This window comes from Colletotrichum jinshuiense, chromosome 10 (genome assembly GCF_051148585.1).
Source record: "Colletotrichum jinshuiense chromosome 10, complete sequence".
NCBI classification, from domain to species: Eukaryota; Fungi; Ascomycota; class Sordariomycetes; order Glomerellales; family Glomerellaceae; genus Colletotrichum; species Colletotrichum jinshuiense.
This window is the reverse complement of record NC_139303.1, coordinates 2,198,241-2,221,791: the sequence shown is the minus strand read 5'-3', so window position 1 is coordinate 2,221,791 and position 23,551 is coordinate 2,198,241. Positions and strand designations below refer to the sequence as shown.

General features: G+C 52.6%; 10 protein-coding genes across 10 annotated transcripts; 5 read left to right on the top strand and 5 right to left on the bottom strand.

Moving 5' to 3' along the window:
• Nucleotides 1–963: 963 nt before the first annotated feature.
• Nucleotides 964–1,323, top strand: EsH8_X_000558 (uncharacterized protein; the record flags this gene model as incomplete). Its single annotated transcript, XM_083274646.1, has 2 exons — nt 964–1,005; nt 1,063–1,323. 2 exons carry the CDS (start codon nt 964–966, stop codon nt 1,321–1,323), a joined length of 303 nt encoding a protein of 100 aa, XP_083120038.1.
• Nucleotides 1,324–2,110: 787 nt separating this feature from the next.
• EsH8_X_000557 (uncharacterized protein) lies at nt 2,111–2,602 on the top strand (the record flags this gene model as incomplete). Its single annotated transcript, XM_083274645.1, has 1 exon — nt 2,111–2,602. The coding sequence occupies one exon, from the start codon at nt 2,111–2,113 to the stop codon at nt 2,600–2,602; it is 492 nt and encodes a 163-aa protein (XP_083120037.1).
• Nucleotides 2,603–2,630: 28 nt separating this feature from the next.
• EsH8_X_000556 (uncharacterized protein) lies at nt 2,631–2,816 on the top strand (the record flags this gene model as incomplete). The annotated part of the gene is made up of 1 exon (XM_083274644.1): nt 2,631–2,816. One exon carries the CDS (start codon nt 2,631–2,633, stop codon nt 2,814–2,816), a length of 186 nt encoding a protein of 61 aa, XP_083120036.1.
• Nucleotides 2,817–3,461: 645 nt separating this feature from the next.
• On the bottom strand, nt 3,462–4,847 carry EsH8_X_000555 (uncharacterized protein; the record flags this gene model as incomplete). The annotated part of the gene is made up of 1 exon (XM_083274643.1): nt 3,462–4,847. One exon carries the CDS (start codon nt 4,845–4,847, stop codon nt 3,462–3,464), a length of 1,386 nt encoding a protein of 461 aa, XP_083120035.1.
• A 703-nt stretch (nt 4,848–5,550) lies between these two features.
• Nucleotides 5,551–6,659, bottom strand: EsH8_X_000554 (TauD/TfdA dioxygenase family protein; the record flags this gene model as incomplete). Its single annotated transcript, XM_083274642.1, has 3 exons — nt 5,551–6,189; nt 6,281–6,481; nt 6,543–6,659. 3 exons carry the CDS (start codon nt 6,657–6,659, stop codon nt 5,551–5,553), a joined length of 957 nt encoding a protein of 318 aa, XP_083120034.1.
• A 658-nt stretch (nt 6,660–7,317) lies between these two features.
• EsH8_X_000553 (uncharacterized protein) lies at nt 7,318–8,977 on the top strand (the record flags this gene model as incomplete). Its single annotated transcript, XM_083274641.1, has 2 exons — nt 7,318–7,563; nt 7,658–8,977. The coding sequence occupies 2 exons, from the start codon at nt 7,318–7,320 to the stop codon at nt 8,975–8,977; spliced, it is 1,566 nt and encodes a 521-aa protein (XP_083120033.1).
• Nucleotides 8,978–9,241: 264 nt separating this feature from the next.
• On the bottom strand, nt 9,242–12,408 carry EsH8_X_000552 (uncharacterized protein; the record flags this gene model as incomplete). The annotated part of the gene is made up of 6 exons (XM_083274640.1): nt 9,242–10,194; nt 10,253–10,648; nt 10,707–11,708; nt 11,759–12,051; nt 12,112–12,347; nt 12,400–12,408. 6 exons carry the CDS (start codon nt 12,406–12,408, stop codon nt 9,242–9,244), a joined length of 2,889 nt encoding a protein of 962 aa, XP_083120032.1.
• A 2,286-nt stretch (nt 12,409–14,694) lies between these two features.
• On the bottom strand, nt 14,695–15,687 carry EsH8_X_000551 (uncharacterized protein; the record flags this gene model as incomplete). The annotated part of the gene is made up of 1 exon (XM_083274639.1): nt 14,695–15,687. The coding sequence occupies one exon, from the start codon at nt 15,685–15,687 to the stop codon at nt 14,695–14,697; it is 993 nt and encodes a 330-aa protein (XP_083120031.1).
• Nucleotides 15,688–18,692: 3,005 nt separating this feature from the next.
• EsH8_X_000550 (class I SAM-dependent methyltransferase) lies at nt 18,693–19,541 on the top strand (the record flags this gene model as incomplete). The annotated part of the gene is made up of 1 exon (XM_083274638.1): nt 18,693–19,541. The coding sequence occupies one exon, from the start codon at nt 18,693–18,695 to the stop codon at nt 19,539–19,541; it is 849 nt and encodes a 282-aa protein (XP_083120030.1).
• A 2,402-nt stretch (nt 19,542–21,943) lies between these two features.
• On the bottom strand, nt 21,944–23,101 carry EsH8_X_000549 (uncharacterized protein; the record flags this gene model as incomplete). The annotated part of the gene is made up of 1 exon (XM_083274637.1): nt 21,944–23,101. One exon carries the CDS (start codon nt 23,099–23,101, stop codon nt 21,944–21,946), a length of 1,158 nt encoding a protein of 385 aa, XP_083120029.1.
• Between the last annotated feature and the right edge of the window lie 450 nt (nt 23,102–23,551).

Here is a 23,551-nt window from a genome sequence, read left to right as displayed (position 1 = left end):
GGCCCCCTCTGCGCCCAGATTCGTGGCAATTTCCCACGAATTCAAGAGACCATTCGGAGACTTCTGTCGGATGCAGAAGACTCTAGAAAAAGACTTGGAGATCCTCGTTCTAATCACAAGCTTCGCCAACATTACATCAGAGATGTTATTGAGAGATATAACAACATTGCAACTATGGCTCTCAATAGCCCTGGCTATTTTTCAGATGAGAAACTTCGCGTAAGAGGGCTGGTGCAACAGGCAAACGAGACCTTCACAGCAGATATGCTTAGTTGCGGACATACATATCTCTTCGAAGACCCCAACACTGACCCCTTTGTTCAACTCAACGAAGCTGTATCGTACTACATAGCATTACTTGCAGGTAAAGTTCCTCCTGCAAGTCAACAAGGTGAGTCTATCCAAAACCATGATATAAACGCACCTCTAAAAACTCTTCCTCGCAAAGAAAGCAACGCAGAGAAAGTCCCTGGAACAACACTTGTTCAGGATATCCGTGAAAAACTTCGTATCTGGCAAACGACACAGCTTCCAGGTCTGGTGAGCACAGATGTCATCCAGGTCCTTTACAAAAAGCAGTCGGAGAATTGGCAGCAAATAGCAGAACGGCACATCAATGGCATCGCAGATAACATAGAGGTGGCCTCCACTCAGATACTCAAAGACGTCTGTTCACCTGATAGCTGCTCAAGCATCCTGTATACAGAACTTTCGCGAGTCCTTGCCTCCTTCCAGCAGCAAGCCAAAAAGAAAGCTATGCAAGAATTCAAGGAACATTGTCGTCGAGAGCGAGAATCACATCTCCAGACAACGGACTCGAGGTTTCAAGACAGACTCCAAGCTTTGCGGACAGTTCGGCTCCTCACTACCCTTGGGAACATCCCAAGATTTCCATCGGGAAGCATTGATATAGCTTATTCGAAACTCCTGTTTCAGCACTTTCACCATTCAAACGAGGGTAACATGATCTCTGATGTGCACGACGTTGTTAAAGTCTACTACGAAGTAAGTTCAATACAGAGTGTTTAACGCATGATGATCAGTCGCTGATATTGGCCTCAGCTTTCTCTCAAGGCTTTCATCAGATATGTCACCAGAGACATTGTGGAAGACTTTGTGTCCTGGTCTAAAGGACTGCTCATGGGTCTCTTAACCGAATGGATGTTCAACTTGAGCGAAGAGGAAATTGAGAAACTGGCACGAGAAGATGAGGAGATTGTGCACAAACGTACACACTTCAACGGTGTTATTGAAAAGCTCAAGATGGCTTATGAGATTGCTGAAAACGCAAGGATTAAGAAATGGAGACTTGAAGATATGTGATATAATCCTTTGCGATTGAAAAGGATGGGATAGTGTAAGATAAGGATTACATGGGCAGATTCATAGAATGTAGATATAATCACTATCTTGGCTTCAAGTCTTGATATTTGTAGAAATTACCACATAAATGGCTTCTCTGTTGGAACTAGAACACAACCGCAAAATCAACATCCAGAACTGTCTTTTCCGGCTTCAGAAATAAGTGGTTACTACCTAGTTTATCCTAAACCGAGGGTAAGCCTACCTGATCTCATGGTGATGCACCTAAGCGGAAGAGCCCAGATTAAGTCCATGACCGGATCAGGTGAGGACCAAAAGTGAGAAAAGTGTCAAGAATGGTGAGATCTCGAGGCAAAGGAAAATGGCGAAAGGGATTTACACCAGCTTTCTGGCGAGAGTGGGTACAGTCAACTGCAATGTCAGTAGCACAGATGGGGCAGATCTGGCCACCCAGATACGTCACTTGCAATATCACGTGCATCTGCCCATTGACGGCAGGATAACGCCAGAGAACAGCAGCAGTAGCAGCTCAATACAAGGGTACTGCGACGGAGTCGAACCGAAATTTCAGAGCGTCATGCAACACTTCAACATCAGCATGGGAGACGAGGTCGTCATGACGTCGCTCACGCAGTTCTTCCGGTGGCAGTACCCCCAATTCATGTTCATCTAAGGCGAGGCCTTCCTCCGAGACCACTTTGGAGACAGGAAGGGCGGCAAGTACTGGTTCTCGGCGCTCCTCCTCTCCATCTGCGCCCTCGGGGCTCTGGTGTCGCTCGAAACGAAGATGAGCGACGACCAGTTCTTCCTGGCGGCGGAGATCATGATCAGGGTGACCGGTCTGACGAGGCCGGCGATCGCCACCGTGTACCTTCCTCTGTCTGGCGCTTTACGAGATTGGGAGGTGAAACTTGCCCTGGGGCTAGGGCTACTCTGGTGCGACGTGCAGGGTCTTGTAGTCGTATCATTTTCCATCCATCCTCCCGATAGTCTGGGGACGATGCTAACTGAGCGACGGCACCAGGGATTGCTTTTCGAGTTAGGTTTCCAGAGGGACCCCAACGACTGGGCCCACCACGACTCGTCCCTCGCGACGCCCGAAGACGTTGAGATCAGCCGGCGCATCTACTGCGGGTGCTACATCTCCGACAAGCGGATTAGCCTAGTGCTGGGGCGTCCACTATACCTGGCCTACGACGACGCCGAAGTCCAGCCTGCGGAAACACCCCCATTCATCGCCTCACCGCGTATCCCCGACACCGGGAGCCGTGCTGATTGATGTTGACCCCGCCAGAGAACCCCTAGAGATGACCCTCTGGCATTCCATCGGCCTCGACGACGAATACAGCGAATCGACACAAGCAATCTCCATGATCCCGCACCTCCACGAGCAGATACGCCTGTCCCGGACAACGGAGAAGATAATACCGACGCTGTTCTCGCCGAGGTCCAGCTCGGAAAGCGTCAGCAGCCAGGTCTACCTCGACAGCTGAACCTCGAGCTGAACCGGTAGCACGAGTTCCTGCCGGACTTTGCGAAATAGCAGAGGTAGGGGCCCTCCTCCAAGCCAATGCCCGGGGTTTTGGCGTTGCAGTAAGTCTCACCAACCAAAGACCCCAACAGTCCTGAAGAAGGACAGCGATATCTGAAAAAATGTCTGCTCTAGTCTTCTGTTCCACAGCGTTCGCATCGCCCTAAACTACGACTAAGCTGCTGCGTCTCGAGGAAGCGACATGGAGAGAAGTCCACTTTTTATCGTGTCGCGTCAGCACAGGATGTCACTTCTCTTTTACGCTCATAAAAGAATCAGTGCGGTCTTCAGCATGCAACTCTGGTGTCCGTATACGGCGCAGTACAGGCGAGTCGTTCTGCAAAGGCGTTTGGAATCACTGCGGAGAGACAGTACCTAATTCAAGTTCTTGGGGAATTGTCAGTTCAGCATGGGGTCTTTCGTGGGAGGTCATGTTGCATGTATGGAATTGCTAGAATCTAAGTGAAAAGAAAAATGCAAAGAACTGAATCTTGTTCCTCCCTTTGCCAGGGCGAAATCTTTGTGCTCAAGCTACCTTGGTCGTCTGCTTCCCGGCACATTTCCTAAACATTCGAATTCATCGTTGCATTTCCTCTTCCCCCTTAGCTCAGACCCCCATATTGTTCCAGCTGCATCCCCATATATTCGCAGTCTCCTTACCACTCGTCACCTTGACGCTGGCACCGGTGTCTTTGAGGGTGTCGACAGCGTCTTTGGTCCACTGGCGGGGCTTTCCGTTTTTGACGCCAATAATGATGGTATTCAGTTGAGGTAACTTTGTCTGGCGTGCGATGCAAAGATTCTGGATGAGCATCTCAATAGTTTTCTTGCGTGTCTGGGCTCCTGTGTAATAACCGGGACCCTCGTCATAGGACGTGGCATCCAACAGCATCTTTTCCAGTCGGACGGGAAGCATGTTTGCAAGCTGTAGTGTTCCAATGTCTTCATCAACCACAAACGAGTCGAGCTCGATGCGAAGTTCCTTCAGGTTAGTCATTTTGCGCAGGCAGGTGAAAGCCTGTGCCGACTCATTGAAAAACCTCCAATTGAATCTTCCGAATCGGAGATGCAGCACTCTCAGTTGAGGACAAGCTGTTGGTAGGATGGTATTGATGCACTCGTATTGCTGGGGAAGTAGCAAGGTAGGCAAGTGAGTCGAAAAGAAAATTTCTAAGTGCCGAAGATTTGGACAGTGTCGGAGGAGCCTGCAGAGCGCCGAAGATGTGCAATGACCTCCCTTGAGCTTGATGGTGTGGAAAGGCAGATTTTGGCCCGGGGTCAAAGTGTCCAAAATGGCCCAATCGATCATGGGCCCATCGTGGATGAACACTCCCAGATCAAAGGGGGTCGTGAAGGCGATGAGAGGATGGAAGTTTCTGGTGTAAATGCTTTGAACATTTTTCTGCAAGTAGTACTTCCCAGACAACTCCAGCGTTTTCACCGCAGGTAAAAGAGCCGGAGATGAAGGAGAGATGGTCATGCCGGCGGACAGGACGTGGTCCAACACATCCCAATGCGCATCCAGGTCGAAGATTTGGACTTGTTCTGTTCGGTCGAGGAGGAACAAAAGGAGACCAAACACGCACTGAATGTTATCTGATGCCTTATTGGTGCAATGCGATCTGGCGATGACTAAGAGTTGGAGGTCTCGTGGAGAAAGTCTTGTCTCGTTCATCTGAATATCCTGCCAGCAACCAAAGATCCAATTGTACTGGCGGCAACGGCGGGGACGCCATTGTTTCGTGTGGATTTCAGCGATGCGGATCATGGAGCGTAGTGACGGATTCTCGATGAGGGTTCTTGTGATGTGATCGAGGGCCTGGTCTCTTTTGATGTTGATGTGGCGATAAAGAATTCGCTGGACAATGGAATAGACGCGGCGGTTCGTCCTGCAGAGGTTTCTCACCAGCTTCTGACCGCCAACATCACGGGCGTTTTCAGCGACAAGCGAGATCAGTTCGTTGGGTAAGTCGCAGAAGTTGGGGCGCTCCATCTTTTCGGGCTGGCGGCATTGGGGTCTTTGCAGGCGGTTTTCAAAGAATGGATGTTTGTAAGTAGGATGCTGGTTTGCCTGCGGGATGTATTGTGAAGGAAGAGGAGGAAGAAGGAGTCCCGGTTTTGTAAGGCGGGTCAAAGGCTTCAGGCTGCTTGGAGAAGTAGCTGGAGGAGGGAGGTGCGGACAGAGACCGGAGTGTTCTAAGTAGGTGCCTTTCCTCCGCCTGCCGTCTCTCACTTCTTTGCTTCTTCACTTCTTGCCTCGCGTGAACTATCTTATCTTGAGGCAGGAGCATCTTGCACATTAAAGGCCGCACGTGACCTTGAGAACGGCCAGGCCGGGGAGATGTGCAGAATCATAAAATTTCTGCAGCTAAAGCAGAAGCACCATCTTGCTCTTGAATTATCCTGTCTTGACTATCAGTTTTCACGCTGGCTGGCTCCTTATTCTCTTCTTTGTCTGATTGCGAATGGCTCGATTGTGAGGTGAGACCCCCGACAAACTCCGTGATCCCCATCACTCACCTTCATGCGTCCATGCTTACATAAATCGTATGCTAGGTGGAACGAATTGAATAAAAGGGATTATGTTTGAGTTCCAGGCTGCTAGTGAGCTATGAAAGAAATGGCACAACTAAGGCGACGCAGAGGAGCCCTGAAGTACATATCCAATTCTCTACTTCATTCATTCATCTACACACTCATCCAGACAAGCAACGAAACACATCAGCCATAACCTCAGGGGCAAACGCAAAGTCCCTCTCGACCCTCTCATTCAACCCCCACGCTTCAGAGCCCCCATCCAACACTGTCGCCCTCCTCATGTCCCTCTTATGGCTCCCAACAACCGGCGTTCCACGGTGGAGTGTGCAGGTGTTATCCCACATGACCAGGTCCCCGGCCCTCTTCCACGGAACCGACACGACAAATTTTTCCTGCGTGGCATGCCGGTACAGAAACTCGAGTTTCTCCCTCCCTGCCGCCTCCTCGAGCCCTTCGATGTGGTGGCAGTGCGACGGGACAAACAGGTTCATCCGCCCGCTCGGCTCGTGCAGCTGCGCGAGCTTGTGCTTGCTCATCGGGTGTCTCTCCGGCGCGAGCGTGGCGAAGAACTCCGGGCAGGCCGTCTTGCGCGAGTGCCAGAACGAGTGGCCCGCGACGTAGTCCTTGTCCAGGAGCTCCTGCTTCCAGTCGTCAGGGAGGTCGTCCCACGCAGCGCGCGTGTCAGCAAAGTCTGTGTTGCCGCCCGCCCCCGCCGGCGGGATCTCATGCGCCAGGAGGATTGAGTAGCTCGCGCGCTGGGAGTTGAAGCTGCTGTCAACATGGAATAGCGTGTTTCCCTCACCCGGCGAATGTTAGTTTTCCGTTTTCTTCTTCCTCTTCTTCGTCCCGACCTCATTGTCCGGGATGCTTGCTCACACGCACACACACCTTGCTGATTTGGGCCCTCGGGTCGTCTGGGCCGATGACGTTCCCGTTAGCATCGACGTTGCCTTGGTCCGTCAACTCGGGGAGGCTCATCCGCGAAGGCGCTCCAGTGTCCTTGCGGCGCTCGAGCTCGCCGAAGCGCTGGGCGAAGGCGACGTGACGCTCGTCGTCTAATCCCGTCGCCGGGAACACCAAGACGCCATACTGCGATACATCTCATTAGCAGTTTTCTCGCCTCGAGTCTTTGGGATGACGGGGACTGTACCTTGGCGATGGCGGCTTGAATGTCCTTAAACAAGTCATCTGCCAACGGCTTTGAGAAATCCACACCGTGGACCTCTGCCGCGAATGTAGGGTGGAGGGGTTCGATCGTGAGCGGCATTGTGCGTTACAACAGGCTCAAAACGGCGGGTTGAATCTTTGTTTCTCGTGCTAGAATGCTCAGTTGCTAATCTCTTCCAGCACAGCCTACAATCAAATCACAAAGTCGCAGAGATAATGGGCAGCTCAGTCGCCAAGGGCCCAACTGCCGGGCGGGATACCACCCCTGATTTACATCGACATCGACGAGCAAGCGACCAGCACGCCCCCTCCCCAATCCTCCCCTCATTGCCATATCAACGCTCGAGACCGACTCGTACTCGGTGCCATTGATCTCTTGGGCCCCACGGCTGTTTTATTTACACTTTACCTTATCTCCCCTCCCACGAGTCATTGATTCTCTGCAACCCCATCTCATTCAATTGGAGGGTCGGCAATCTTGACGACAAGCTTCCCGTCAACAGGGCATGCCCCTGCCCATCCGGTGTCATTCTAGCTCAGGTACAAGGACCCTTGAACAGGCGCGATCTCAAAAATGGTTCACACCTCCACAAACCCGTCCCGATCTCTGCAGTCCTCTGACCTCACGAACCGCGACCGCCTTTTCCCCGCCACTTTTTTCGCCGCCGCTTTGTTTGCAACGGCAAGTTCGGTCGTCTGATTCTCCCACTCCCCCCCAAGTCACACGTCGAAAGAAAGCCCGAGAACCGCCGTACGCGATGCCGTCATTCCGGCCGCTGCTCAACCCCCTGCTGGGCCCGGAGCGTCGCCAGCCGGACAGGGTGCCGACGGACGCCGTCGTCCCGCTCTCGGCGATGGACAGCTCCTGGATGATGCGCATGATGATCATGAGCTGGACCATGTGTTTTCACGACGCCCTCGACCCGGACGCGCTCCACGCCTCCCTCTCGGAGCTCCTCACCCTCGGGAACTGGCGCAAGCTGGGCGGCAGGCCACGGCTGACGGTAAGTCAGCCCTCCACGCGCGCCTCAATCCGCGTCTCATTACAGATACCCGAACTCCCCCGAACTGACTGAAGGGCCTCCTCTCCGCCAACAGAAGGACGGCAGAATAGAGCTTCACGTTCCCGAACGCTTCACCCCCTCCCGCCCGGCGGTCCACTTCACGACCGAGCCCAGCGGCTCGAGCGTGAGATCCCACCCGCTCTCCTCCACCATCCCCTCCCTCTCCGGTCCCCACCCGGTGTCCCGCCCCCGCATCCTCGACACCCCCGAGGCCCTGCACCACCTCCTCGCCGGCCCCGAGGCGCCCGCCTCCTTCTCCGACTACATCTACACCGACCGCCCCGCCCTGTCCCTCCACATCGTGACCTTCTCCGACGCCACCTTCGTCACCGTGACCTACCCGCACAGCCTCACCGACGGCATGGGCCGCCGCGAGCTCGTCGAGAACTGGTGCCGCGTCCTCGCCGGCCGGCCGGACGACGTCACGCCCCTGGCCGACTGGGCCTTTGACCCGATGGCCGCCGTCGCCGCGTCGCCCGCACAGCCCCACGACGAGCCGTTCCTGTGGGAGCACAAGCGCCTCCGCGGCTGGGGCAAGCTGCGCTTCACGCTCGGCGTGCTGTGGTACCTGCTCACGAACCGCATCCGGCAGCGCAACCTCTTCATCCCCGCGGGCGCCCTCCGGTCCCTCCGCGACCGCGCCGAGCAAGACCTAGCGGCCGCGGGATCCGGCGACGACGACGACGGCGGCGACAAATTGGAAGCGGTTGGCCGCCTCAGCGACGGCGACATCCTCACGGCGTGGCTCGTCCGCCTCGCCTGCTCGCACATCCCCGCGACCCGCCCCGCCAAGCCCATCTCCATCTCGTCGGCCCTCGACCTCCGCGGCCGCCTCCGCGAGTCCGACATGCCCCGCGGCGCCGCCCACGTCACCAACCTCGTGGCCTACAACTGGACCAACGCGACGGCGCTGGGCCTGCTCCACGGGCCGCTGGGCACCGCGGCCGCCATGGTCCGCCGCTCCGTCCGGTCCCAGCTCACCGACGCCCAGGTCTACGCCTCGGCGCGGCTCACGCACCGCGCCGTCGCCGAGAGCGGGAGCACGAACCAGTTCGCCGAGCCCGACGGCTTCGTCGTCTCCGTGTCCAACGTCTCCAAGGCGAGGTTCCACGAGGTCATCGACTTCGGCCCCGCGCTCGTCAAGGCTGACGCCGGAGAGGACGACGAGGCAGGGAGGACGTCGACGACGCCGAGGGGCAAGATTGTGTGGCAGTGCAACACCCCCCGCATGAGGCTGCACCCGCCCTGCCTGATTTACGTGCAGGGCAAGGACCACACCGGCAACTATCTGGCGCAGATGCTGGTTTCCGAGCGGACGTGGCGGCTGATTGAGGAAGAGATCGGCCGGATGTGAGGAATTTGGTGCGGTGCGGATACGGGAGCCGAGAAAGGTTCCTGGCGGAGCCGGCCCCCGAGTCCGAGCTTAACGTACCGGCCCGCCCCGCACACACGCTGGCACTGTCCTCAGGGTTCGGTGGGACCGATCAGAAAAAGAAAAGAGTGGGAGAAAAAGTGACATGTTCGCAAGCAGGTAGACCTCTTGACCAAATTAATAATAATATTGCATCGCTACATCTATATCCAATGAGCACACCAAACGCCACGCTTCTTCATAAATCTAATACAGTACCCGAGGCACGAAAAACGGGGCCTTGTCCACCTCGACTTCTATCCGGCATTTGTCATTAAGCTCGGCGCCCTCGTCGGAACAGCCGACGACTTTCCGGCAGTGCTCCACCTCTTGCTTGCTAACGCCCGCCGGGTCCCGCGGAATCCATATCACGGGGGCCGGCGAGGCCATCTCGGGCGGCCAGTAGGCGCGGCGGGCGTAGTCTGCAGGGTATGTCTCCGTCGGGTCCGGGAGATTGGGCGGGATCATGCGGCGGAGGGTAGAGAAGTCATCAAAGATTCCCGGGTGAAGCCATCGTAGAAGCCAGTTAGGTTCGATGGACGGGTCGGGGGAGATCCAGTACGAGACGTAGCTGATTGGGGCGGCCAGCCCCCAGTTTTCGGTTGTGCTCTGGATCTTTTTGGCGAGGGCGCCGCTGGACCAGTCCGAGATGGAGGCCATGAGACCGCTCGCGCCCTCCACGCCTCGAGACCCGTTCACCTCGTGCGCCGGCCCCTCGCTCTCATCGACGAAATCGAAAAAGTCGGGATAGGACGCGGTGATGTCGGCGTCGGTGAGGAAGTCGTCTTGGGGATACTCAACGGACGGCCCGCCGTCGAGTTCTTCCATCTCCAAAGCGAGCGCACGGGGTATGTTGTAGAGGAGCGGGTTGACGGCTTCTCTGAGGGAGGCGTGAATCAACGATGTGAAGATGAGAAAACCAATCATGAGAACCATTGGGATATATGCCGCGCGCAAGACAAATAAGCCGATGAGGCAGACCGTTGCAAGGTAGATACCGACGAGGAGGTGCATCAGAGCCCGCGGATACACGAGCCCGCGTGTATCGATGGAGGAGTTGCTAACGTAGAGAAGATTATACTTGTAGACAACATAGATGCAGTAGAGGCCGGCGGTGGCAAAGCCAAGCACGACGGGTGCAATACAGGAGTAGCTGATGGCTATTGTCGGTCAGCATTGGGAGTTGACAAGTTGACGGAACCATCCAAGGTAACTTACCGATGACGCCCATGTTTGTGAAGACCGGGAAGACGGCTCCCCAGTGTATGGGGCGTTCTCTGTACCAGATCCTGAAAAGCCCCCGAGGGTTGTCGAAGCCCTTGGCAATGACGTGGTGGCGGAACACGTCGAAAGCCCGCAATAAGGATGCAGCTCCCGCTGCCAGACACTGAATGAGGATGTAGGAGATGTAGAAATTGGAGGATTTGGGCAGATTGTCGGCCAGTAGATCTTTGGCCGACAGAGGGTCCTTAAGGACTTGGGTGAGAGCCGCCGAGGCCGCCGAGGTGAGAGTCGTGACGAGGAAGACTTGGACTACTTGGAAGGCAAAGTAGGCATGCTGAACAAAGAGCTCAACCAAGGAGAGCGACGGCACTCCGGCAAGTTTGGCACAGCCTTGGCAAAGGGTTAACATGATTACGGACGGCATGGCTACGAGTTTGCATCCTCTTACCTCTTAGGATCCATGGCACGATGGCCATGAGCAGAGACAAAGCCAAGGCGGGCAGCAGGCCGCTGATGACACCGGTGACAGGACCCGGCAGATGCACAATCCACTCCAGGAAGGGGAGTAGCTTGGCCAGGAACTTGATATTGGAAATGGCGCCGACAAAAGCCGACGGCACAGACCAGAATATGATGGCGCCAGCGATGATGGTCCGCATCATGAAGCCCCTGAATATGCGCTCCAGCCAGCGCATGCGGAGGGAGCTCCAAATGACTTCGTCAGGCCGAATCCCGATGTAACGCGGCGACATGTGTAGCGGGCGGTTGTGGGCGAGGGTCTGGTACGCGCGCTCGGCATCAGCCTGCGAGGAGAACTCAACGAAGGCGGCAGGGAGTCGTTGTCCTTCGCCTTTGAGGAAGCCCCGACGCAACTTGTTGATCTGTTTCGTGAGCGCCTTAATGCGGTTGCGAGTCCACTTGATGGTGTCAACCCGGCGAAAAAAGTTGGCCAGGGGTCGATGGTATGGGCGTTCACTAGCCCCGATCCATTGTGCGGCAACGGAGCCGTTGACGTCCGGTAGAGCGGTGTCTTGTTGGAACGGATAGCCCTTCTCGCGGTCTTCAGACTCCTTGAAACTTGGGCTCGAGACCGGGGTCGAGACGGTCTCCAGGGTAGCCGCTGCTGCCGCCGCCTCCTTGATTTGCTTATTCCGCCGCTTGTTCGCCATCTTGATCAGGCGGATCTCGGCCTTCTCCAGACGTACTGCAGTCTCGTCGCGTTCCTTGACGAGCCTCTCCAAGTCGCTCGTGTCACGGGGGATCCAGACGTTCTTGACGGTGTCACCAAATAGCTTTCGAAGGCGTGCAGCATCCTGATATTTCGGAGGAACGCAGCTGAACATGACTGTCCGCGAAGACAGGCGTTTAGAGTAGTACGGCGACAGGAGATAGGCGTGGCGAAGGTTGATGTAGTATATGCTTTCCCGATAGATGGTGAAGAGGATGAAGCCTAGTCGGACGTCAGCATAGAAGGTGATGATGCCAGCAGGTGGGACATACTAAAGAAGACCCATGCAACGATGGCGTGGATGAAGAAGACATTTGGATTGTCAATGTTGCCAATGGTAATGCGATCCAGTTCCGACAGTCCGCCGCCGCCGTTGGCATGAAGTATCATGAGCGTCGGCCACGTGATGCAGCAACCGACGCAAGAGATCAGAATAAGAACCTTCAGATAGCGGAGGAACAGGAAAGCATCGAGCGAGGAGCGGTTCAGGATGTCGGTATCCGGGACCATCCAGAAAGGGCGCACCCAGTCCAGCCATCCCTTTGGCAGCGGTAAGCTTTGCTCACTGTAGTTCAGTTAGCCGATGAGCCCCCGGGAGAGGACGGGGAGATGGAGGGGTGCGTACTGAGAAAGGAAGTAGTTGAGGATGGTTCGGGGAGAGTAGACGCGTAGGCTTCTGCGACGCAAGGTCCAGAAGATCAACAGGCAGATGATAGAGTAGATGAGCACGGGGATAAGGGTGCTGACGAGTGACATCAACGAGGACGAGTCAGAGCCGTCCAGCTGCAGCTTGCTGAGGGTTCCGCCGGAGGAGTTGCCCCGGGCGGAACCGACTCGGTCGTCGCCCTGGCCATCGAGCGGCTGCTCGCGGTTAGCCGGCGACCGGAGGAAGTGGGAGTCGAGCGTGGCTTACAATGTCCATTGCGCCGGACCGTCACCAACATGTCTTGCGCGCGCGGTCAATTCCTGATTGGGGCCGGGCAGGCGCGGTGGTCGGCGGCTGATTGAAATGGCAGCGTTTGGTGGTCGTTGCCGGTGAGGTCGTGACAGACGCTGTCAGACGAAGAAAGAGGGCGTGGGGAAGTCGCCTCATTTACATGGGCAGGAAACACCCGCAGACGTGCAGAGCTAGCGCTGCAGTCGATCGAATTAGATCATTGGCGACGGCTGGCCGTTGCCGTTTGCCCGTTGGTTGTCGCCCCTTGATGGACAATTTTTTATTTTTTATTTTTTTAATGGGGGTTCTTTTTGCTGTCCAAGTCGGATTGGTGTGGCCCCTCCCTCTCCGTTTGGCGATTGACAAGTACCAATCAAGATTCGACCAAGGCGATATCAGAATGCAGACTGAAGCGACACGAACATTGGGCCCTCTTCTTCTTCTTCTTCGTTGGACCGTCAAGGGGATTTTTGCTTTGCGTTGCCGATGGATCGACGAGTTCGGACGACAGACAGCGTTTGACAGAAGATGACAGGCGCGGGAAGACAAAGGCAAAGGGCCAAAAGGAAACGCGCCCCGGAAGGAAAACGACGTGGTTCCCCCGCGCCACACACAGCCAGGGCCTAGACCCGCCCAACCCGCCCCTGTAGAAACACCCGCGACGGCGCCGCCCATTGGCTCCCTCCCGGAGGCCTCGAGCGAGGCTTATCCATTGGCCATAGCCGATTGGCCAACCGAGATAACGCTAGCCGCAATCCATCTTGTTTGGCGTTCAAGGGGGAGCTGACAGCCAACTAAGCACACGATGTGGTTGCTGCTGACAAAGTGCCGCTTGCTGGAGACAGGGAGCAACCAGCCGGGCGGAGCTACGCCTCGCGGCACGCAATCTCAGGACGCGCAGAAATCGAAATGGGAGGGGGCACCACGCCTAAATTGGCGGATAAAACGCCGATGATTTGGAGGAAATGCGACTCTCCCATCCCGGCTTTGGCCCCCATTCCATCATCCAAGGTCACAACCATACCCACACCGTTGGAACTCTAAATGAATCTGCTTCCAGTATAGTGCGTAGCGTGTCCGTAGCAGTGTGGTGCTACAGTGGACAGCACGCGGGCCCGGCTCCGGCCGCCGGCCTGTTTGTCTTTGAACCTCCCTCCGCCTAATGTCGACTTCAATAATCGAGTCAATTCAACCACATGCGAGCGGAGCAATATGCCTAGATGCATACACCTTGAAGAAGCTGTGTTCTATGCGCCCGTCGAGAAATCGTCATCAAGACACAAAAAAAAACAAAAACAAAAACAAAAAAAAACCCCATTTACTCGTTCGTCCTTGTTCGGCCAGCCATGTTTGCAGCTGTTGACTAGTCAGCCCCATGTCGCCAAAACATACCGGTATTGGTGCCTAACCAAGCCTGCTGCAGTTGTAGACTCGGCGGGTACATGCTCGTATGCATTCCTTTGAATTGTGGTAAGCGAGGTACGCACATGAGACTCACAATGAATTGCTGCCGGAATTCGGCAAAGGCCCAGACGGATTAATCGGCATACATCCAAGAGGGGGGCTATCTCCATGGATTAGTAGCTTCTCACAAGGGGGATGTCTGGTGGGGCATTGTTAGCTACAAACAACCATGTTAGGAACGGAGCGCAGAGCCACTGACAACAGAAGTGAAAGAGTAAGGCTTGGCTAGGTTGAGGTGAATTGCCCGGCCGAAGCATGTGCCATGTGTGGGCGTAAAGCAGACAGGAGGCTCGCCATATACTGTTGCGTTTCGTACGCCTTTTTTGGGACTGAAATGCTTTTTCCAAGGCCAAAGATGCGGCAGAGGATTGCTTCAGCAGCGATGTAGTCGCTTATGGGTCCAGGAGGGGCATCGAGAAACTTGGCGCACGTATTTCGGACCCTTTTTTTGTCTGCAATGCAAACTAACTGTCTCAATGTGACTTGAGTATCTGCTATAGGTTTTTGCTCTCAAGATAAATTGACGATAACACCAAAATACCTCTGCTCGGGAGCATCTGCATCGGTAAGGCTCTTCTCTCGCAATACAAAATCTGACGCTAAGTGAAGCACCGCCATCCTCTGGCCTTCGTTCTAGTGCATCTACAAAGCCGGAAGAAGCCTCAGACACAAGTTCATATGTAGTCCACAATGCCTGGGTAAATTTCATCCAGCTTGTTTAAAAGCTCTACCCAGAGCTGCTTTTGGACTTTTTTGCCCTCCTCGCTCGTAACAAATGAAGATGGTCTAAGGTAACAAATGATTAGCTTAAAGATATAGTAGGAAGCTCCCTGGAGGAGCCCGGTAACTCGAGGGGCGGTCAACTTGCCTGCCAACCTTGCCGTCATCAAGGTACTGCCCATGCGTCTCCCTGCCGCCTTCAGCAGCCAAGACAAGCGTACGACTGCCTTCTTCTGGAGTTCTTGCAATACCCTTGAATATAAGTCTTAGTAATATCCCACGCCAATACCCAGCATGCTTCAAAATCTGGGTATCAACAAGTCCTGGGTTCAGTGTCGAGACGATGACCTCTCCCCTTTTCTCCGTGACGGTATTAGCCAGCTCGCGGGCCAGCAAAAGCGAAATCAACTTGGTGACATTGTATCTAATTGTAAGAATGACGTCAGTCTGGTGGACGAACGGATAGGTCGGCAGTGATATTGCGTTATACCTGTCCATCATGCGAGCTCCCTCTTCCCTCGCCAAATCGTTGAAAATGCGCTCACTCTTGCGCTCTGGGAACTCAGCAGCCGAATGACCCAAGGAACCGGTGAAAGTCAAAACTGTCTCCTTTTCAAGCTTTACTGATGTGTCTTTCAGTTTGGGTAGTAGAAGAATGCCTAGAAGAAAGGTGCTGACGACATTGACTGTGACATTCATGTCATCTTGCTCCGCTCGAATGTAGTCAAACATCGCGACACCTGCGTTACAGATGAGAACATCCAATCTGCTTAGGCCATTCGCTCTTTTTGAGAACTGTTTGACATTCGAGTACGAGGCAAGGTCCAGTTCCCAAACCTCGACAACACCCTTCCTCCCAGTTGACTTTTCGATTGAAGCTGCGGCATCATTGCCACTTGAAAGATTGCGAACCGCGAGGATAACTTTAGCCGCATCAAGGCGTACCAGGTGTCTTGCGGCTTCGAGGCCTAAGCCAGTGTTGGAGCCAGTAACAATGACAATCTGCCCGGTGAATTTCTTGGAAGGTAAGGGTACCTTCACGTAGATCTGTGATTGTAAGAATTCTAGTGCTGTAGGCATGTTAAGGATTAAATAAAGTGTCCTTCAGGTGCAAAATGCGCCTCGTTCGATGGATTAGGGAAGTAATGGATGCTGAAACGGCATATGAAAAGAAGCGAACGTTTGAGTAATCTTGGGAGAAACCAACAGACGTTTATAGTGCGCTGAAGACGCTTACTTGAAAGAGCTCCATCAAGTTTGAAAGATGGTTGGCTGTTTATATTTATGAGTGAGGATGGACTATCCAAAACAGATGCCTTAAAGAGAACCACAGGCTTGTTTTGCTGGTGCCCCTGGGCAGGCAGGCGGGCCTCCGCCCGACCACCAGCATGCGCAGATTACCCTAGCTGCAGGGCAGAAGCTTGGCAAGGGGACTCTCATAACCCGCAGAAAACTGCTTAACGTAATAAAATCGCAAAACCACCATACTTAAACTAAGTTGGCCGCCATATTTGAAGCTGTCTGAGGTCGCGAGAAGGATGGTCAACTGCGAGAAGCATGAAGCGTGTTGAAGACAGCTTCGCTTCGCATATTGCTTGTACTGACATGAGAGGTGTTTGAGAAAAAGAAGTGACTTTTTTTTTGTTCAGGCTTGCACAGCAGGCAATCATTTGAATATTTCGGATGTTGTAGACTCTTCTCAGATCCGAAAGCTTACACAGGAGCTATGGCACAGCCGGGAAGGTAGTTGGCGGCGGGTACCAAGACCGGTCTAGGTCCACCAATGGCGGAGTCCCGCCCGATGCGGATCTGAGGTGGAGGCTGCAGTGGAACAGATCACTGGCAATACGGACCGCATTAACCTCAAGAGCAGCACCACCGTATCATCGCCCGCTCGTGGGCGTCAATAAATACCATCAATGGTGTGACACTAGCAGAATTAATTGGTGAGAGTTTCAACAGTGCTCCAAAGATCCGGTACTCTCGTAATATGTGACAATGCATGTTCGTCTAATTCAGTCGATCTATTGGCCAATTTTCAACCAAACTGATATCGCGATCATCGAATTACTGCAGACCGTGTCGGCTGGTAAATCAGAAGCTTTCCTGAGACCAGCATTCTGGGCGTTGGTTTCTCTCGGAAGATACCTAGTCAGCACATCAAAAATAGAGGAGCTGAAGCCAGGGATTGCGTTGTACCAGGACGCCTGACCTTTCGTAACCTTGCGCACGCAGGCAGGGGACCAAAAAGTCTGCGCACTCTTGACCTGGTTTTCAATACACATCCTAGACCTAGTCAGATTTCTTGAGATCAATGTGTACAGCTAGCTTCAGGATACCCGTGATAGCTGCGATCGATTCTCAGCGCGGGCTTTTTGTCACCACCCGCTTAACAACGTGTAAGACAATTCCATATACTTGGTGAAGCGACGGTGGAGAGATTGCTTAGCGATGATGATAGCTTGGAGCTGAAACCAGTTGCCTTATTAATTGACGGAAACATATCCAATGGCCAACCGGAACTGCGCCAATGACTGGGCGGCTTGACAGCTAAACAGCTGTATGGAGTACTTTTGAAAGATGTAGGCTCCATCAAAACCAAAACCTTACGTTTGTACCGAACTAACAGAGTAATAGCGATACCAAACGTCTTCAAGCAAATATGCTTCTCTCGGTGCGGAACGACGACTTATGTAAATGGAGAATGGCAATCTCAGGCTGTATACGGCAGTCATTTAATACCATCCTTAGATATGTGACAAATCTGGATTCCTGTAGTATAACCGCTCTTGTCTGTACTGCTTCCGAGTTGTTTTATCGGATTTCATTCTTAGCTATATCCGTGCTAGTGCGTCCATCGGCGTGGCCTTTGCGGTATGAGCCTTTGTCTCTCGATATAAGGCATATTCTAATTCTCACATTCTACGAATGACCGGAAGGTCCCGAAAAATTTTCTCTGGAGTTCTCATTTCCGTTTTACGTCTGGAGTTCCGCCTTGAAGCTTTCAACCGATTCGAGAATGAAGAGGTCAGATGGAGAACCACTCAGGTCTCCTAGAGATGTAACGCCTCTCAAAGGGCTTACGACAGTTGAACTTGATTCAAACACCGTCGATAGCATTTACATAAGTCAGATCTCCTGTGTAGTGACTATTTATGACCAATGGCGGTGGACTACTCTTCTTGTTGCAGACAACTGGTTTGATGAACGATTGGATGTTGCAAAATTGGCAATGCCTGACGCACTGGAACGTTTTGAACATGATAATGAATGCGGTCTGCAAACATATCCATTAACCTATGGCCAATAAGATGTTAAAACATCAAGATGATTCCCTCGGGTCTATTTCCTACGCATAGTGGGTATCGGAATCGAGCAGATCAGGCAAGAATGGGAGAAGTTACATTATCATTTGGACAAGATTTCTAAGGATATGTAAGCATTTAACTCGCCTTTGAATAAATTTACCTCTAGCTAACACGTTGGTCTCAGATTAAATATCACAAAACTATCAGTCAGATGCAAGTTTGCATGGAAGGACACCAGCAATTTGGAGTCTGGGAAGATTGCGACAATCAACGAAATCTTGAAGGAAACCATCAGAGTCCTAGACATCAGGACAATGATCTAAAAGACTGGATTTGGCAATGTAGGCCGGCCATGCGTTGGTCCCGCAGGTTCCATGCCCTGGCAGATGGGTGGGGTTCGGTCACGTCCCCAACAAGGAGGATGCAACGTCCAACCAACAGCAAACACAACATTTATCACCTGCTGAATATGGATAAATTTGACTGAAAAGGTGGAGAGTGATTTAAGCAAAGAATCTCCTAGGGAGGGGTAAATAGGGATTATCTTTCTTGTCCATAACAACATTGCAATTCTTGAACACGTATCATCCAATCCACAGCATATAGTAGCCGACAGAGATAGCCACTCAAAAACAAGATCTGCCAGAAATTCTGCCAGATGAATCTGTTGCGGACGATTCTTCCTTAGTTGGAAGCTGCTGGACGGACGAGTCACAAGCCTCACTGAGATCGAGCATTCTGGATTACCGCCGCGAGAATGGGCGAACATATCACCGCATGAGTGACGGCAAATATGCCTTCCCGAACGACGAGCGAGAACAGGAGCGGCTAGATATCGTCAATCACTTGTGGATGCTGACTCTCGACGGGGCTTTCTGCTTGTGTCCCAAGAACAAATCCACCTCCGCCAAACGAGTCCTCGACATTGGCACAGGCACAGGCATCTGGGCCCTCGACTACGCCGACGCGCATCCAGAGGCATCAGTTATTGGCGTTGACCTCAGTCCCATCCAACCAGGATATGTGCCTCCCAATTGCATCTTTGAAATCGACGATTTGGAAAAGCAATGGACGTGGACCGAGCCTTTCGACTTCATCTTTGCCCGCTGCATGAACGGAAGCTTTGCAGATTGGGAGGGCATACTGACTCAAGCCTACGATCACCTAGAACCGGGGGGCTACTTGGAGATCCAAGATAGCCTCTGGCCACCTGTCTGCGATGACGGAACCTTCAAGGAGGACACTGCATTCTACAAGTGGAGTCATCTCATCGTCGAGGCCTGCAACAAAATCGGGCGCCCCATTGACAAGACAAACCAATTACCGAGGATGATGGAAACAGCCGGGTTTGAAGATATTCAGACAACGCGAATCAGGTTTCCAGCTTCACCATGGCCGAAAGACAAGAAGCTTACAGAGCTGGGCAGCTGGAACCAAGAACAACTTCTCCCTGGCCTGGAGGCGTTGACTCTTGGCCTCTTCACTCGTGTATTAGACTGGTCGAAAGAAGAGACAATGGTCTTTTGTGCCAGTGTGCGGGAGGACCTCAAAGATACAAATACCCATGCTTACTGGAATGGTTATGTTATGTACGGCCGGAAGCCATTAAAGGCTGATGAGGAATAGGGTTTGGAACTTCAATCTGTAGTCTGCACAACAATTCCCTCCTATATGATCTCTTTTTATTAAAGAAAACAAAGGTACCGTGAATATTAAACCACAGATGTTGTCTGTGCCACCTACTGAGCAGCGCCGGGCTGAATTTGGTCAATATCATTGTGGCTCATTCGCTGTTATCTTTATACATGATAAGCCAATATGATTCACACCAATTCATTCAGAGATTTGACATGATATCACCTGTGGGTGGTTGAAACTTAGGCGTTGTCGGTCGCTCGTTCCGTTGTGTCCGTGCTTCCCGCCTCTTTTGATTCCTCTAGCCCAACCGAATTCAATTTGTAAGATGATCTAGCTCGAAGTATGACTTGATAAATTCAGACGATTGTCTACTCAGCTGTTGTATCTTCGGGGGATATGTACGAATAGGGAGGGCGGGGCAAACCGTGGTTCTAGTACGGGAATAGTGATTGTGCCGCCTCCTCTCCATACCCGTGCAAAGTGCGGTGCGGATACATTCTCCGCTTCAACCATGTCTATCCGTCGCAACGCACAACAATCAATAAAGTGCTCATGTGCCAACTGCTTCATTCATAGCAGAACATGGTTCATCAAATGTCCCAAATGTATACTTGCTTGAGCGCCTGCTGACTTGTGATTGGCATCAAAAACAGGCAAATGTCCGATCAGAAGAGTGGGCACCGGTGAGAGTACCCTGCCTCTGCGGCCCATTTGGAAGGGGGTTTGATATACGGAGCTCCCCCTCGACTTGACCGGTGCAACCATCATTCCACATTTGTGGCCTTTATCCTATCACGGCTGTCGACCAAGCCAACGCCCCTCCTGATCCCGGTACATACTCTGGGCAGGGACAAATCGCCAATTAAGCAGCCGCTTTTTCGCCGAATACGGGAATTGTTGGTGCAGGTGCATTCTGAGATGCCAGTACATGCCAGTAAACAATGAGAAATTTCGGCGGCAATCGCGCTCAAGAACAACAGGGGCGACCTCTGAAATTCTGGAAAGCATTTTGAATTTATCTTTCGCCGGAATCTGGAAGACTCTTTCACGACCCAAAGGTTCTCTCGGGCAGGCGGTTGCCGTACATTCGCTGAAGGAGCACAGAGTTTACTTCTTTCAGGACCATACGCTGCTTATCAGCGTTTCCATAACTAGGTATGGATTTGTAGGCAGCTTGAGCGGTTGGTATGGTGATGCGCGTTAGGTGAGTACATGTTTCAAGTACATGCTACACATATGAGACTCCCGAACAAGTCCGCCACGGCCTTAATGGTGTGAAATTTTCACCCTTGTAGGATGTCGTTGTAGTTAAAACATATTGACCTTTAATTCGCAGACGTCGTTATCGAACCGCACGCTACTACGTCCTGCTTGAACAGCTGGGGCATTCCTCCTTCTGCGACGGAATATAGAATGGTAAAATCATACTCCTCTATATCTAGCTTGGATCAAGGACGATGATATTGAAAGTCAAGACGATGGTATTAAGGGAAACATCCAAGAGGGGTCCGTAGGGAGAGATTGTTGGGGGGCTGGATAGAAACATCCGATGACAGATATATCTTTTGGTAGCTGGTCTATAAGACAGAACATATGTATAGTGGCGTTCTTAGGTAGACGGGCGATGCTGAGAAGAGGGTACATTGAAATGGGCCAAAGGATCAAAGACAATGGAGAATCAGGAGGGAGAAAGAAGCAGAAAACTTGCCCGCTATGCTCTGTCTTTAGCAAAGCAAAAGATGGCGATAGGCCTAAGTAGTCTAGGGTAGGGATCTGAGTGGGAATCATTGCCCTTGATTAAAAGCGAAGTGATGTCGAGATGAAAGAAGGCAGTGGTTTTAAGCTCTCTGATGTCATCGTGGCAGAAAAGTCAGAGTGAAGCGCAGCCGTCCATTAGTTCAAAGTCCATTATAGGAAAGGGCTGTTTTGAACTGTGTTATTTGAGAGCAAATGCTTCTCAAGATGAGTGTAGTTGGTTGATAAACCTTCGGAGAGCATGCAAGATACCCAGCACCCTCTTATGGCTAAATTACATTGACAAGTGAAATGAAAGGAATAATAAAGGTGAAAATGCTGTCTACAGGAGGATTTGTTTACAAGGAGAGCAGTAGCCCTGAAGGTCATGGGCAAAGGCGACAGAGGAAAATTGGAAGAGCGATATGAAGGCGGGACAAAAACATTAGCAGGGGTTTGTAGAGACCGGGACAATGACTGCCACAGGCAGTTGGAACATTGCAGAAAGAATTTGGCCATCTCATTCCACAAGCATCTGCCTTATCCTAGTAACACAATGCTCTGAGTCGAAAGCGTGGGCAGCTCTAACTCTCAGACCAGAAAACCATGCCTGTCGCCGTGGTCATCACAGCCATAACATACGCACATGAAACCACCTAGAAGGAGCGACCCAGGAATTCATCGGTGGGAGGACTAGGCTCTTCTCTCTTAACGTAAGCATCGTCCGAGTGTTCCGTTTCTCTGTTGGAATCGTGGCCATTGTCGCTTTCCAGCTGTCCCTGGTCTTCCTCGTAGTATCCTCCATTTCCTTCAGCTTCCTGGCGCATAAACAGGCCCGAGCTGTTGTGGGACACTATCGAGTCTCGGTGGTGCTGATTGGGGGCGGGATGAGTATGACGGCTGACGCCTCCGTCGCCTTTCGAAACGCGACCACCCTGTGTTCTGTGGAGGATGCTATAATCGTCCTTCATCAGCTCCTTTATCTCTCTGATCTTCTTGCGAACCTCGGCACGCTTCTGCATGTTCTGCATGGTGTCGGTAATGGACTCGAGGGTTGCAATGCTGTCACTGGCGACGTTGCTGTTGGCAAGAGAGCCCTGTAACTCGTCATCCTCGTAAAGGGCGTGCTGGGCTTGGATATTCGATCCATAGTTGAGCATGGCTGAGTTCTGATTGACGATAAGGTGACGGAAGATCTCGGTGGGATACTTGCCACCGTTGAGGGCGACGACAGTGAGAACGTCGCGCTGGGAAAGGTCTCTTCCGGCAAGGACCTTGCGGTAGATGCGGGCGTAGAGGGCGTGATCCTGCAGGCGCTCGCGCCAAAAGTTGGTCTCAAGATCCTCGAGAATGATCTCCAAGAGCTGGGAGTCAACGTTGTTGATCAAGGTCTCGATGAACTTTCTGGCATCGTTGAGCTGGTCCTGGAACCAGTCATGGTTGACCTCGAGGATGGCCTTTTCGACCCAGGACTCGGTGTGGCAGCGGATGAAAAGGTCCTTGAGAACGCGGTTGTATTCGCCATCGTAGTTGACAGGGACAATGGCTTCAAGGGCCAGGAAGTCGACGAGGTCGGGGTGGCGCTCCCGCTCCGGGAGGTTCTTGTCCTTGAGAGAGTTGCAGAGGGAGTGGTAAATGGTGTTGTCGGAAATGCAACGGCGAAATGCATTGGAGTCAATGCGAGACTCGATACGGCCTAGAAGGGCGGGAGTGAAGGTGGCTGTTTCGCGAATGTTGCGCTTGGCTTCCCCAACACGTCGAGCTCGCTCCTCGGAGCTGAGGATGGTCGTACCACGGTCACGTCGGCTAGACATGATGAATGAGTTGGTATTAATGGAACGGGATGAATCAGAGAGGTTGTTAGCTAAAGTCCTCTTTGACATACTCCATGCCAACGATGCCTCGGGTAGGATGAAGAGAATCGCTTACCTGAACCTTCAGCGCTTCGATGAAGACAGCTCACAACAGGGGCTTCACTTGCGATGCTATGTCGTGATGCTTGGTTTCCCTGGCACTGTTGAGCAGGGGGAAAGCTCATGCGGAGAAAAGAGGTATTGGATAGAATGATTTTTTTTTTGTAGAAATACAATAAGAGAGTGTGATTGAAGGATGGAGGACGAAGAAGGGTGAAAGTGAGTGGAATTGGGAGTGAAAGAGTGAAGCTAGGACGGAGCCAAAGAGGACAGTCAGTGTGAGGGAAAACTCTAGTTGCGGTTTGGAAATGGAAGGAGCGACTCACCCGAGCCCAAAAAAAAGCCAAGCCA